General features: G+C 37.0%; 1 protein-coding gene across 2 annotated transcripts in view; it reads right to left on the bottom strand.

The window, feature by feature from the left end:
- OTUD7A (OTU deubiquitinase 7A) overlaps positions 1-16,819 on the bottom strand; it is a 98,684-nt gene that overhangs the window by 40,801 nt on the left and 41,064 nt on the right. For both annotated transcript variants that reach the window (XM_050903229.1, XM_050903230.1), the window contains exon 5: positions 16,585-16,739. In XM_050903229.1, coding sequence (XP_050759186.1) covers positions 16,585-16,735 — 151 coding nt within the window. In that variant the 5' untranslated portion in view covers positions 16,736-16,739. The remainder of the gene's footprint in view (positions 1-16,584; positions 16,740-16,819) is intronic.

Raw genomic sequence — 16,819 nt, 5'->3', positions numbered from 1 at the left:
CACCTACTCTCTGTACTGGAAACATGTAAGCTTGCCCCCTTTGCCAAGACTTCCTCTCATTTTGGTTTATATTTTCAAAAGTAAATACAAATGACAGACCTTTTGTTTTTCCCATTGCCCATAAAAAAAGAGGAGAATTCATCAGTTTGGGAGGATTAAAGAAGAAAATTCATAAGTCAAAGTAGAGGAAACTGGCGGCAGCAAAGAGAATTAGGGGAAAGGAGGAGGGGAAAAAACAAGGAATTTATAAAAAGACACTGTGTGAAGAAATACAAATAAGTACAAAAATTTAATGCAGTGTAAAATAAAAAAAAAATAAGTAAACAGATCTAATAAAAGGTGTGATGTGATTTGGACCACAGAAACGGACTGCAGAAGCAACGGACAAGCTGGGAACAAATCAGAAAGGTTATTAAATTCAGAGATGTCCAGAGCAGATGATCTGAACGAGGATTTCTAGCAGTGTGACATGGCAGGTAAGAAAGTTTCAGCTGGAAGTTACTGAAGAAACTAGTGGGGCTTATGATTGTGGAGATGAATAGAGCTAACTCTGCCTAGCTCTCCTCCTTTAAACTTTGCATACCAAAAGTTTTTGAATTTCTAAAGCTGTATCTTACTACATTCCAAACTAAGTTTTGAAAGAAGAAAAAAACCTGAGGTATGCTGAGTCAGAAACGACAAAAATAAATTCAGATAACATTGAAATCAAACATATGCCCCCCAGTGCCTCATGTGGTAGGTCCCTCCTTCCAGTCTTGCTACTTGTCCAACAAGTTTCAGCAGCCTTCGGGTTTGGAGCAGACTGCATACAGTCCCTCTGGGTCCCTAGGAAAAGACGTATTCTATTATCTAAGTTCTGTTTGTATGTCTGTTCCCTGTTCTTCTCTGAAATCTCCTGGACCCTGCTCCTCACACAAGCCCCTGCTCTGTCACATCCTTTTCATTTTCTTTAATTGTCATCTCCTGCACAGGCCCTCATCAGAAAGGAACAATCTTTCCTATCCCACAGAGGTTACACCTGACATAGGCACTGACATGCCCTCCATCGCAAGGCTGAAGGAGAAGGAACAGGTTCATCTATTTTGCATAGTTTCATCAATTAAATTAAGTCAAGTAAGGCTTTTTGTTGCAATCTGAAGGACAAAACCAACACAAGACTATTTTTCAGTTTGTCCGCTTTTTTTTCCTGTTACTTATCTGACGCACCCTACTGTTGACTGACTGCTAACTCCTTTGTTTATATGACATATTATTGTATTAAAAAAGGTATTTCACAGGCATAAAAACATTATTTCAGTACACACAGTCACGTCAGGTGACAAGTCACTGGTAGCACCGTATCAGTTAGTAGCAACTGAGTTGCTCCAAAGCAGCCCTGACACAGTGGGTTTCCATGAAAGGCTTTGAGTTTCTAATGGTCAGAGAACATCAGGCAGCAAAAAGCTGGAGCAGCACAAAGCTGGTTAGATAACACAGGCAGTGAATCATGATCAGGATGCTGGAATCAAATTAATTCACTAACTCAACAGAAAGAATACTCTTACTGAACAATTATTTCCAGAACAGCTGCATGTGCTACGTGAGTCAGCAGGTGTAAAATTTAACAGGACTGAAAGGTCTCTGCTTTAAAACCAAGTGTTTCTAGTGTGGAGGAAAAACAACAAAACAAAACAAAAAAGTGCAGCTGAGTAAGGAATGGAAAATGCATTCTAACTGAGGGCTGGTACTGACATTTTAGTGTCAGAGACAGCAGGCATCTACATGAAAGGGAAATGAAAAAATAAACTCAGTTACACTGTGACGTTTCTGTCCTAAATAATAGTTGCTTGAATAACAACAGAAGGCATTGCCAGCCTGAAGAAGAAACAAAGACTTGGATAAAACAATATATAATTTAAGAAGCCACTTATCCATTTTTGCCTTACCATCTCAAACTGGAATAGTAAAGAGTTAAAAAAAAGATGCTAAAGAACAGCAAGAGTAGGACTCACCTCAGAAGCATTCCAGATGATTCAGTTTTTCCTGATCATCAGAGAGGACTGCTTCCCCCTGCCCCCACCTCTGCTCTATTTAGACAACTTGAAGAGTCCAAGAAGTGTTCAGAAGTGGGTTTCCCAGTGATCTGATGCTCTGAGACCAAGCTGAGAGACATAAAATTTTCCCAGGCCTTGGTCCTGGATCCAAAAAGCTTAGCTTTCCTTAGGGTGCCTCAATCAGGGACAAAATAAAAGCGCCAACAGTAGAAGAAAGGGGCAGGGGATGAGGGCCTGGGCTTTCTGTGGTAGGTTCACTGGACTCCAAATCCCAGGCTAGAAAGAAGTTGAAAAGGAGGCAGCGATCAAGAGCATTCTCTATGCAAGAGTACTACTGCAGCATCCACAGAGAGCACGTTCTCACCTCGGCACACTGCTCTTCGGGTATCACATCTTTAGTGAACACTGGGGAAAGCTGTTTGCTATTAAATCTAACTTTTGAGGGAGGGAAAGGTTGAGGTGACCTCATTAGGACTGACCACATTGTGATCAGAGAAGGCATCTCATTCCTTCACCTTTCCCAGCCCTTCCACCTTGCCTTCTTGTCCTTCTCAACCTGTGGACACCATCCTCTCCTTAGAAAACATTTGATAAAAGAAACCAAAGACCAAGACCTAAATTTTTATATTTAGCCGTGACTACTACTGTTTTCCTCTTGAGGCACACTAGCAAGAAAACCAGCCCAGGAACAAGACTTGGAATTAGATGGACAAACTACTGAGCAAATAGGTTAGTCAAATTTAGAATAAAACACTGTGATTTTCCTCAGACTCTGCAGCAAGGAAATTGGATGCATGCCAATGAAGAGGTCAAACCAAACCAGAGTAAACTTCACAGGATAAGAAATATTCCTGTAGCTGTTTTTTTGCATATCTGGTTCAGCCCCAAGCTGCATGTAGGCTGCATCATCCACCCCATTGGATCCATGCACTATGTACATACACATGGTATAGCACTATAACAAATGTAAAACATTTACATAATTACTTTTTCCTGAGTGGAACCAGAAACGTTGTACTATCAGACAGCCAAGAGTTCATTTGCGCAGGTAGTATTTTAAAATATCACCACTTTGTTGAGTTTTAAATAAAATAATATATTGCACAGTTTTGAAAAAAACAAAACAATACAACTATATAGTGCACTCTATTGGAAGCTCTCTTGGAAAAGTTTCAGAGTGACCTCCTGACAAAGTCCTGATTTCTTTCTTTTAATAGATATATTTTCAACTCACTCCACTTTTTAATAAGCTGATCAGCTTGAAAGACGAAATCTGAAAGCAGAAGAGCACTAGAAACTTTGGACTTTTGCTTTAAACGGTTTGCTTCAAGACTATCACATATTGTAATTTTTTAGATGAGAAATACACTCTGCCTTCATAAATGTAGTATGGTTAGCACCACTCAGGTTTTACAATAGTTTTCATAGTGCTTAGACAGCTCAATTCGTCCTTGTTCTTCTGGAGAATAAGGGTCCATCTTTTTTTTAATCTAGTCTTTCTCTAGTCAAGCCTTCAACTTGATTGTGCTGTGAGGAGAAAGTGACTTCTTAATGCTCTGCAGCACATGAGTAATCCTTGCTTGCTCAATGTTAAGCACTGCTTTGTCAGATCACAACTTGTACTCTCTAATAACAAAAATCAGGCACCCATTAAGCAGCCTACACCAGTTGTACTGATACTAGATTTTACGTTTTTCAGGCAGATAATATTCAGGCAGCAAGACCTGAGCGACTTGCTATTATTTAGTCTTTGGGTTTTTTGCTTTTTATTGTTTTGGCTAAAACAGCATAGCTTAGTGGGGTTGTAACAGTTAATAAATCTATTGTCTTTCACTTCTTAAATCAGATACAATAAAACTAGAGGACATTTATCATTAATTAGTAGGAATAGCAAGCATGCAACTATAAGGCACTCCCCCCCGCCAAGCTTTCAAATATCCACCTACTCCAATATGTTAAAAAGAACATTTGAAAGGTCACCAGCAATTCTTGATTTAATGATAAACAAAATGCTAGAAAGGGTGCAATCTGAGATGGGGAACTAGGAAAGATCTAATAGTAATGACCACAATGAAGGGGAACTTGCAGCAAAAACATATACACAGGACTTCAGCAAAGAAAATTTTAAAAGGGGCAGGAAATGCTGTCTAAAGCTAAACAGGACCAAAAACATATGAAAAAAAGAATGCAGAAGGGGAAGGATAGACAGAATTAAGCAAATTACGGTGCACCTTGTGTTTACAGTTCATGAACTGCTGGTGCATGTATCTAAGAAGCAGAAGCAATAAAAATATCCAGTAAGAATTAATGTGAAACTTTCACAAAACAATAAAGGAAAAAAAGAAGCCAAAATGCTACACGGCTCATAGGGAAAGCAACTTGGACAAGATTACAGAACGATGTATTTCAGAAAATAAAAATGAGGTCTATAGAAGATGATGAAACTGAACAAGAAACTAAGCTGAAAGGAAGACAGCGCATCATTTTTCAATGTGACAAATACAAGAAAGTAAAAAAAAGGTTTTTTGGTGAGATGGCAGTAAAACTAAAATGGACATACCTTTTGGAATTTTTAACCATTCTAATCAGGTACAATATCTGCCCATCTACTTTACATTTAATGCCGTTTTTGTTGTTAATGAAACTCACACTTGAATGCAATACCATTTAGAAAACATTTTTTTTTAAAAAGAGACGACTGAAGAACCAGTACCAGCAATGTAACTTTCAAGGTTTTTGCCACCATTTCTTAAATATTTTACTATCATTGTCTGTACTTTTTACTAGTGAATTGGAAAAAAATTACAACCTCACTATTACTAAAGCTAATGCAAAGCATCCAAAGGAAAAAAAAAACCCTCCCTATTAAAAAAAATTAAAAATTCAACAAAGCTTCCCTGCCAACAGAACAGGAAAAGTCTTGCTGGGAGACAAAATTTTCAATACCATCCCAATCGTTATAACTCCTTCAAACCTACTGCAGAGAACATGCCTCTGTGACTCAAATACTCCATGCCAGTGTATAGAAAGGTGTTCTTGGCATAGCAGCTGTCCCACAAGTACAAAGCATCAGCTGTTAGGTGGGAGGCACATCATCTCCCCTTTTAGCCCATTTAACGGAACCAGCATTTTACATGAGACTATACTGTGGACCAGTAACAAATCAATTAAACAGGCACAGGAATTTTCAGCAGGAATGCTTGATTCATGTAGTTGTTCCCCTTATGAGGGTGAAAACTACCTGTAAGGATGTACAATCCGAGATGTTTACAAATGACCAGACAGAAATCCAGTATTTGGCAGGCTGTGTAACATACTTCTAAAAACAAAATCCAGGGCTCTTACTCCATCTATGTTCTTCTGTGCCATCTTTCAGCATAGATTTTGAGTGGTTATGCATGTTAAAAAGTAAAACAATAAGAATCTCTACATCATGATGTCTTCCTTCCAAGAACACAGGAAGGAGTTCTTAGCTGAAAGTGTTGGCTGCAAGGCTGAGAGAAATGAGAAACACTCAGAGTTTTACAGCTAGGTCTGAACAAGACAAGTCCTCACAATGTTTCATAGCATAAATCTAGTGCAAGTGTTATCACCTTGACTCATAAGTCATCAATTTGACCCAATGGAATACAGCCATTATGGGACAACATAAATATAGAGGGCAATAAGCTAACTTTCAGGTAGAGAAGAACATCCAACCTGAGGAAGGCACTGAATATCAAGACATGATCTATGAAATGGACCTGTAAGTTCAATTTGAAGCCTACACAGAAAGTAACACTCCAGGCTAAGGCATTTATGATGATCTCTTGCTAATCTGCTGGGATTCATGCTTCTGTGTAGTTTTACACTTAGATGGAATCATTTGAAATAATCAGGTCCCCAAGAATTCTATACTAAGGGCTCCTCATGAACAAGGATGTGCCTAAGATAGACCAACTTATGGCCAACTGCAGCAAAAGAACAATTTTTGTTCCGGGGGTTACATGGGTATTCAATTGTACAGGAGAACTCAAAAAGGCCTGAAGATTGTGAACTGATTTAGTTCTCCCAAAACAGAGGAAAGCCTTTGAAATTCTTCCTTTTCCTATCAACCTCAACTCTGTCCTGTCTAGGTTTAAAGTTAATTTCTGTGCTCCTGATACCCTGTACATTTGGGAAATGGAAATGTTCACATTTGCCACAACTGAAATTAAAAGCTGAGCATGGTTAATGTATTTTGTCATTGACAGGAATTCTCCGTGCATACTTGCGTATCTGGGAGGATGATGCTTTGTGAGATGCTGTTGGTTGAGAGGATACATAATTGCCAATAATTCTATGAAATCTTGAATTTTATTTAGGACCAGAAGGGAATATTATTACCTTTATACAACTGGGGACATTGTTCAATCATTCTAATATCTTGGCCAAATCTTCACAGGAGCCTTTATTTAAATGTCTCGGCTGAACCTGACTAACTTCTATACGTCTATCTTTTTAACACAGCATATGTTTATAGTTCTATGTGCTGGTGAAGTTACAATTAACTGTTCTGAACTAGAAGAGTTCTGACATTTTACCCTCACAATTTCATAGCACTTTTTTTTTTTTTCCCATAGGACTCTCTCCAAATATTTAAAATTGTGATTACAGGCACAAGACAGAGTTATCAACTAACTAACTAACTAGTAATTCCAGCTTCAACTGCAAAAGCTCTTTTACTTCTTCAGTTATTGCTAGCATTGATAATTCTAGGAGATCTTTTACTGGATACAAGCTATTTATTAGACCTAGGAGCTTTAGGTGACTATGCTAGAAAGGCATCTGAAGAAATGATAAGCAGCTTCTGTCTTTCAAGATTGTTGATTGATTGTTAGTTTTCACCAATGTAAAACAATCCTCATTTTGTGCCACTAGGCCAGTGCACAATGATTAATTTAAAAAAAAAAAAAATATATATATAAAAATTTAAATCCCCCAAACTTGACAATCTGTTAAGATACGAAGTCTACCATCAGCTTCTTTCCCATGTAAGGAAGTCTGTTCTTACAAACCAACTGCTAATAAAGCAATCCACAAGTTCAGTTTAAGTACAGTCACTTCTTCCTATTTGGCATGAAGTAGATTAACAAATCTTAACAGGCATAAGATAAGAAGAGGAACTCAAGATCAGCTTTATTCTTTCTGAAAAACTTATATGCAAAACTAGGATAAAATTAGACCATAGGTTTTAAAACAAGATTTAATTTTGGTCCATGTTCTCAAAGGAAAATAATGCAGCAAGGACATTTTGTTAACATTTGCCTCATTTTCTGCTAGAATGCAAAGTCATTCAAAGCTGAACAGACAGCTGGAAATGACAATTTTGATCTCTGTGTAACGACACATTGGTAGCAGCTCAGCTTCCTCTTCCCTTTGCCAAGCCTTCCACAAGAGAACTAAAAAAGGAACTGTCTGAGGGAGAGAATAAGAGACTATTTTTGGGGAGTTAGCTTTGTACACTCAATCACATGACAGTACTGTAAATTTCTCTCTCCCTCTCCATTAATTGCATGCTTTTCTCCGAATTCCCCTTATATACACTATTCTTTGAGGAGACGTCTATCTACTGCATCTCTGTCATTTTCCATGTGGTCATTCTCCTTTACTGCATACATTTCATGACTGGAAAGCCAATCTCCTGATTTCTGAATTAATGGTGAACTACGTATACCTCTATTGATCGCTATATAAAGCTGGAAATAGACAGCAATTACTTTTACATAATGGTGAAATACTACATCATTTATATAAATAAATATATATATATAAAAATAAATATATATATATAAAAGGGCAGTTTTTCAGTTAAATACATTATTTTCGATGCAGTTTGGATTCTTTTTTATGTTTTTATTAATTTTTATTATTTTATTATTATTGCCAGTGAATTTCACAAATCCTCCAGTTCCTGATGGTTGTCTATACTGTTGGCATTTTAAAATATTTCATCCTATGCCTTCCCCCTATAGTCAAGTGGCCATTGCCTGCACACCTGCTGCTTCCTGAAAACTAAGCTGTTTTCTGACTGATTTATTAGCAATCTCCAAGTTCATCCACACCTACAGCCCTGGCACTGTAAACCACATACAGCATAACTTGTTTTAAAGATTAAACTATTTTCTTTAACGGTTTTCTTTCTGCCTTAGGCCACATTTTAAGTAGGTTATACTTAACAACTCAAGCATTACTGCTATTCTATGCATGGGAGATTCAAGGTGCCAGCCTAGACTATCCAGAAGGAAAAGGGACATGCCCTCCTCATTCCTGGATGTTGGGAAGTTGGAGATCAAACACAGCTGAAGAGAAATCAGTTCTCTACCATGCAGACCTATCTGTTTATGCTTAAGAATTTTCCCAAAGCTTAGTGAGGCAATGAAGTCTTTCCACTGACTTCAAGGTGCCTTTGGGTCTGGCTGTCATTAACAAGCATGCATATACAAAGATGACATCCGGAGAGTCTTGCAGCTGATTTCATGTTTTACTGCGACACTGATGTAATATGTATCCTAATTTAATCCCGTACAAAGCAGCAATACACATGTCTACCAGCACGGGCTGCTTTTCAAACTATTTTGCTGAGATTGTTGTTTCTTTCACCTGGGTCACATTTATTGTCAAATTGCTCTGTCAATATTAACCACTTCAGCATGGGCTTTTATTTTAGCCTGGTTTTAAGTAAAATTAGGATTTTTTGTGTGTTTGCTTGTTTTTTCCCCTGTTACCCTCAAAATTAAGTGAGGGTTGAAATCCAAATCTCTGGGTAATTAACGGAAATGTTGTGGCATCTAGATGGCCCTAACTTAGCACATTTTCATTCCATCAAACTAAAAGGAAGGCAAAAAGCAATACTAAACCTTCCATTCAGCTCTCCCAACCTTCTGCTATGTTCACCTAGTTCTCATGTCTGAAACATCTCCAGTTTTTCTATTACAGGTGGGGGAAAAGGGGTTGGGGTTTGGTATATAATTTATGATGATAATACTCACATTACACTTCTTTCAGTTCTTTTGCGCAGCAATTGATAGGTTAGTTTTAAAGTGAAAAACTATCTAAAAAAATTTGGAAATGGACTCATTTTATACTCACTTCCTTTCAATGCTTCAAATCTGGAAATTTATGAGCTGTTCATCTTTTTGAAAATTGAGGCACTGACATCAGCAAATAAGAGAATAATGACAAATGCTTCCTAGAACAATCAGACCTAATCTCAGGAAAAGCATTTACTGAATGCATAGCATAAAACTGAAGTTACAAAAAACATGTAAGTGGCATATGCAGTGCTCAAGAGGTCAGGTCACAAAAAGCAAATGAAGTAACAGTTTCAGGTTCTCCAGCAGAATCGTAGAGGTTCATGCTGTCTTTATTTCCACAAGGGGACTGATAAACAACTGTCTTAGCCAGTGATTTCTCAAGAATTTGCAATCACGGCCAAAACAATAGGTACCTACCTCCTACCTTGACTTCACTATGTGGATGCAATTCATTTGTGGAATGAAAAACTACTGAGGTTTTTTGAGCTTCTTTTGGCGTTTGATGATTTATAATACACCAATTCAAAGAAATCAGAACTGATTTAATTTAAAGAAAAACAGTAGTAAAGACCAGCAAAGGTTGAGAGACACGGATGCCAACTTTTTCAGTAAAGGAGCAGTTTAAAAAATATATTGGAAATAGTACCTTCATCTATAATCAGCTTATTAGGAAAAGTAAGTAAACTTGAAAGAACACGTATTAGTGAACAGGAAAAAGGTCAACAGGGAATCTGAAAAGTTGGTTAGCAAATATGCAAAACAAAAATAATCTTAAAATGGAGACCCAGTGAAGTTTCACAAAATGTAATACCTACTCTACATAATCTCACATACAGAAGTATGCTTTCAGTTCTTGGGAGCACACAAACAAATTAAAAACCTCAGAAAGTGGTGAACAATATCTCAAAGAGATATGAAATGAAACAGATGAAAGACTCAGGAAGTAATCATTCAAAAATGAAAGTGAAGCTGGAAAATAACATTTCTAAGAAACAAATGGCTTAGCAAATGTGTACAATCCACTAACATATAATTGGCAGAGCTAATGACACAGAGTTGAAATTTATGAATATTAATTTACAATTAATTTAAAATAGTTGTAAGCATCTTAATAAATATAGAAGTCCAATATTAGAGTTTTATACCAGATAGCCATGAAAATGTTTTAAGTTGCTTTTGTTTTCATAAATGTAACAGTACAAGGCAAGAGCATGCTCTTGGCCTTCATTGGAAGTAAAAAGATTTCAGATCACTGATTTCTATTCTTTTTAACTGGAATCAAGGGGGAAAATTGAAAGTATGATAAAACTTTTCACATAATTTTTATTCTTACTTTTTTTTAATCCATTCACATATCCACATTAAATCGCCCCATAAATTATTCCTGTGCTGCACTAGACACATCAAGAAAAAATGCTGGCTATTAAAATCAATATTGAACAAATTATTTTCAAACATGCAACTGCTAGCACTTAAGCAGAACTATTTTCACTGATATATATCAGTGTATGAGGAACATATCTATGAATGAGATTAAAGGCAGAGTATATATTTTCAGCAATCAAGAGCTAAACAATTAATCACTGCAAAATAAAATGGAGGGAAAAGAAAATGAGTATCAAAAGCACAGAGACCTGAAACAGTGGTGTTGATGACCTGTACAATCAAATAGCATCAGAAGTGGATCTCCCAGGTAGTGAAGACTGAGTACAACAGACGACCTCATGCTGATGTGGAGTTTTGCTACAACCTTAAACATACAGGTGGACTCTAATAGAATATTCTGCTTTTCTGGAGTTCCTATTTTCAAAAGTGAGGCTAATCTAATGAAAACATAGAATGCTTCCATTTAATGGAAAAACTCTTTTACAATACAAATTAACTCTATCCCAGCTGAAACCAGAACATATGGAATGAACTGTGTCCTTCTATGGCCCAAACTGTGTCCTTTTTTTAAAGCATCTGATTGTCTTTCAGCCACCTAGTTTCCCATAGCTAGTAAGTTCCTCATGAAAGACAGGCTAATAATACTAACAACCATAAGTTTAAAAATAGGGGGTAATGTATTTTGGAAGAATATACAGGGGAAAAGCATTGGTAATAATCTTGTCCTGGTGCACAAGATTCAATGTGAGATTTGAATGCAATTTTTAAAAGTGTTTTTAAACTTAGGAAAAGATATAGAGGTTCACACTGTGCTCTTGGATACTGCTAGTTCAAAATGAAGCCTTTGTCTCAAGGAATTATGTGAAAGGTTGTTAGAGTAAGATTTACAGTGATGGGAATGCTCTTGTTTTCAGGCAGGTTGATTGAATAAATCTGTTGTGGGTTTTTTGGGAAGAAAGACAAACTTCTGCAGTCTTCCTTCCTTCTGAATGAAAGTGCATAGAGACAAGATCTCAGGTCTGCAGATCTGTAGCAGATGTTTTTGATACAAAGTGATCTGCTTCAAGCATATCTGATTCCTGAACCATCACACTGTGTAATGTCAGATCCAGTTTCTGCGTCCCCTGAGTCAAATGCTACTCGGAGAGCCAAGCAACTGTCACAGTCACTCTCCACTCTATAATTTGCTGACATATGTGGTGCTCATATATTCTCCCCAACCTGCAATTTTATTTCTTAGCTGGTACAGCCAGCAAATAGCTTTTGGTATCCTTTTATTTGCATAGGGACATACTCATCATTCTTTCGTGGACTCGTAATTATTAACATAAAAACATCAGGATTTACGATGTCTTGGAGACGTCATGAATTTGAGGACACTTATCTGTAGATGTGCAGGCTCTCCAAAGGTAATTCCTGCTGGGTGTTTACTTCAAAGTCTCTGCAAGATTAGAGACGAAGGTGTAAATAGCTATCAACCAAGTGTCTTCCCTGGAGTCCTAAACAACAAGGATGAACATTGCACAGTTTTGTAATCATAACCAAGCTGAAAGAACTGTGCTTCCCATTTAATAATTCAGCTGTAATAGTAGCTAAGAATTTTGGCAGGGCTGGTAGAAAGCTGTTCTTTCAACTGAAAAGAATGATGGAAGTAGCCTGGGTGGTCCAGGACAGCATTCAGACAAAGAAAACAAGGAGTGCTGAGTAGCGGAAGAAAAAGCCCTTCAGTATAAAAAGTACAGAAAGGTACCAAGCAGAACAAGCAACCAAAAACAAGCATGAAATGTTCTATGCACAAGACACTGCCAGCAACTAACAGAGCAGAGAAAGAGTACTGCAGCTTCTGATGGAAGACAGATTCTGATGTGGGAGATAGATCATCTGGAGAATTCAGCCCAGAAATAGCTCACTGAGCTACTGCTCAGGCATGCAGGCACACTGTGGGCGCAAGAAAAAAAATTATACTAGTACAGAGAAGGGTAGATAAGAGCCTCCTGAATTGACAGAGATAAGATGCTGTTTGGGTTAGCTGTACATAATCCCCATGAAAGGATTTTTCTCATGATCTCAGCTACCTTGGGTTCTCATCCTAGAAGTGGGCATGCAGTTATTGGGATGTTCAAAAGCAAGGAAAAAAAAAGCTGGGGGCAGAAAGGGGAGAGAAGAATATTCACACTTTAAAGCTATAAAGTCATTCTAAGCTCTCATTAAACTGAGTTACTAAGCATCCATAGCACATCAGAGAGTGGAACAAACTTTGATTACTCATATGATTGTATATCTTTAATAGATGCATATGAGTAATAAGGTAAACGATTTTGTGCTATCAAAACCTCTGGTTAAAAACAATGCATAATCTATCCTTTACAATATGTCAGTTATATAACTCTACTTGACTATAAATCTAATGTTCTTTGCTATGCTTAATAATTAACACAAATGTTGTACATTTACAAAATATATCCAGTCAGAAATATTGCCACTGTTACATTGAACAGTTGGGAAAAGGCCTTAGTTTTGAAATATTTATATACAGTTTAATGAAAAAAAAATCACTGAATCAATCATAACACGTAGCTCTATGACATATCAGATTGTAATCTCAAGTTTCAAAAGTTTTCTTTAACAGCAGAAATGGGCTGTTTATAAATCTACCAAATTATCAGAATAAACTATAATGGAGGGAAGGTTCTTTACAGTACTCAAGAAAATCTCAAGAAAACTCATACAGTAAGACAGATGACTTACTGAAGTGTAGGTCTCTGTGCTGTTAAGTGCTAAGCCCCTTCTGCCTCCACATACCTTTCCTTGTACTTTCTCCAAGTCTGTACATTTAAGTTCCCATAGCTGTATCACATAAATAGCAAATAGCAAGTAACCTACAACTGGCCTTTCAGACTCAATAACACAAATAAGCAATTTCTAATGCAATTCTATCCACCCATGAATGGCTGATTAGATAGATATAAGGCTTTTCTAAACATAAACATAGCAATGTCATGAAAATAAAATTAATTTCTTAGGCAGCACTAAGAAAAACAAACCCATTTTTAATTTTGATGTAGCTTTAAAAGTCTGCATTCACATCCATTTTCAGATGTGCATAATAAAGTTCTCATAAAATCTTAAAGGCATTATTTCAATGGTAAGTCTGTGAAATCTGAACTCCTTAACAGTTAAGCAACTGCACAGAATTATAGAATTGGTAACTTTGAAACGTCAAACTGAGCATAGACTTGACCACAAGCTCCCTGTGCAAGCAAACTTGGCCAAAGATACAAACAGCAGCATATGCAATGTAATTGCAAAAAGGCAATCTTTGCACTAGAAAGATATATACCAAAATAGCCAAAACATTTCTGTATACATTCTTTTGAATGATAGAGAAAATACAGAGACAGAAAGTGAGACTTAGAGCTCAACATATTTAGCTTATCAAAATTGATAGAATAGCAATTCATTTATAGTATTATTTATTTTAGGATGTTAATAGCTGGCAAAAAGAACCAGACACAAAAAAATTCGAACCAATATATGTGTGGTTTTTTGGTTTTTTTTTTCCCCCCAAATCTCTTTATATCTTCATTTCAAATCAAGAATGGACACTTTCTGGAAGATACGTGCCAAGCACAAGCAGCGGAATGTTTTAGTGAGACAAGTAGCTGTGCTCAAAGTTCAACAGAAAAAAACTGCAGGGATTTTACCACCAGGACAGGCAGAATATAGAAACATCAACAGAACCAATATTTAGGACAGCTTCTGGCAATTTAGCAAATCCATATGCAATCTATATACAACGTATAGATTTTTTTAGCTATTTGTACAACAGTCAGTGTGTATTTAACTTGCCCATTTGTTGCCGGAGGGAACACCACATATTGTGCACAACACTGTCCTGATGCATCCACAGAAGAATCAAAGCAAAACAATATATTAAAATAATTGGATAAGGAAGCAGAAACTGGTATCCTTGATTATCTACAGGACTGTGAAATTCAAGAAATTTCCCACAAAAGATGAACAAAGGAAACAGTATCAGAAACGGCTCTGAAAAAGATGTGTACACTCTATAGAGGCAAGATATGAACATTCAGTCTGAGCAAGTTATAAAAATAGAATCTGTGAACATATCAGAAAGAGAGAAGTGCTATGGGACCCTAGAAGAACTGACCAAAACTGGTGATTACTTGGAAATGAGGGTCTATACAAGCAAGCTTTTTTGGCTCAAAGTTCTCTGTGACAGTCGTTTTGGGGCTACAAACTACAACCAAATCTTGAAATTTCTCAAAAATATTTGTGCACACCTGTTTTCAAATTTTGAATTGAAAATATTATACAGACATCATCATTCCAAGACCAGGTGCAACACATTTGCTATAGCCTTGTGCACCATGGTGTGGGGGGTTGCTCTTCTGAACATTGTTTCTCTTTAAGAAGTTACTTCATGGGTTTCAGTGCTGCTCACAGAGCTTAGAGCATCTACACACTGTGACAACTATGAAAGACAGTCGTAATGGTGTAAGGGTGGCAGTCCAGTCTGTGTCTTTTTTAAACAAATGAGAAACCAGTGGATCAATTACTGTCCCCCAGCACAAGAGATGGCCAGTCTTAGAAGCTGTTACACCAAATGGAGCCACAACTACATGCGCTGAAATGTTTCTGTGAGCACAACTTGTCCAGAGCTAGCAACAATCCCTTTTACTTTGATAAATTCCTGTGTGGGAGGAAATAGTTTGGGCTAGATGCATGTGTCTATTAACCTGTTCAGAATAATTAAATTGCTTGTTGCTTATTTCTTTGTTAATATGTATGGTGTGAATTTATTCATCTACAGAAATGAGAAGTGCAACACGGAAAATACTATTCTATATTTATTTAGAAGCGTTAACCTTTATAGCAAGGAAAAAGTATAGCAAGGAAAACAAGATAACTCTTCTGAACCACCTTTGATATGTAGGAACAATTTTTCAAATTTTGGCAATGCTGTATCAGCACAATAACTGACAATCTGTCCTGACATTGCTAAGAAAAACCTTATCATATTCTTTTTCAAAGGGACCAACAGACCAAGACAGACTCTAGGCTTGAACGACAGGTTGATCAAATCAGGTTTTATTACATGTTACACAGATGACTTAGGAAACACTGCAAAATTGTGTGCACCTCTGTGTTTATATCATTCCTTATTACTAAAAAGCCCAGAGTAAAAAAAGAACTTATAGCAAAAGTTAAAACTTTCAGCATACATAAGATAAAGTGAAATTGCTCTTCCAAAAAGGAGATACATACCCTGATGTATACTTTTAAGTCTGCTGTGACTGTTCAGTAGCTACTTTGATTTAACACACAATTTCTTAAAGCGTATTAGGATTAAAAATAAAGCTGTCAGGGAAGATGTCCAGTGTGCATGTATCAAGCCCACAGAACTGCCTTGTAATTTACATAGATACTACCCACTCATTTCTAACTCCTCATCCTCACAATTGTTGTTAGTCCACATCAGAAGAAATGAGCAAAAACAACTATTACAAAATGCTTTCAAATATCAAAGGTGTCTTTCCACTTTTAAACTTATAAACTTAAACCAACTACAATAAAATAAATAAAAAGACCCAGTTATTTTTCTGATACGGCTTCTTAGATGTTTTTCAACCTAGCCATTTGACTCCCATACTGTGAAGTTCAGGTATGCATATTAATCACTGGGCCCCAAAAATATCTCTGGTTTCTCTATCACTTTACAGTAAATCCATTTCAGACTGAACTTAGCTGCTTTGCACAGTGAGCCGAAACATTTACAACCACTTTCAGGCAGCTGAAAATGACAAAATTCAGCTAGAGCCCCCTCCCCTCTCTCCCTGGCATGTATACTTTTAAGGCATGACTGTTAATAACCTAAAATACAGCAATCTAACACTAAGAACTTTTTAAGGCTTTTGCTGTAAACACCTACCTTAGTATAACCCATGGTCAGCTTATTACAAGAGTTGACTTCCTAGTCAAAATACTAAGACATGTCTGTTTCCATAGACTGGAGTTCTCCTTTTATGACTGGTTCTTGCTTTAAGCAAGCAGTGAATGAAGGAAATACTTGTGTCCTGAAAGCTTACCTTCCAGTAAGTCTCTTGCCAGACCTGGTTCTGCCCCTGTGGACCGAACAAAGTCTGACAGGACTGCATCCATATCAAGAGTCATGTGATCATTCAGAGATGCTGCCAGACATGCAGCAGCAGTAGGACTCACTGGTTGGCTAGAAGGCATCCATCTACCAAGGAGAAAAAGAAACAGGATTTTAGAATATACTGCAAAGTCATGTAAACCACATTTTTCCTCTCTTTCCCAAAC

The sequence above is a fragment of the Gymnogyps californianus genome, chromosome 11, assembly GCF_018139145.2.
Source record: "Gymnogyps californianus isolate 813 chromosome 11, ASM1813914v2, whole genome shotgun sequence".
NCBI classification, from domain to species: Eukaryota; Metazoa; Chordata; class Aves; order Accipitriformes; family Cathartidae; genus Gymnogyps; species Gymnogyps californianus.
The sequence above is the reverse complement of the archived record's forward strand: the minus strand, read 5'-3'. Positions and strand labels throughout refer to the sequence as shown.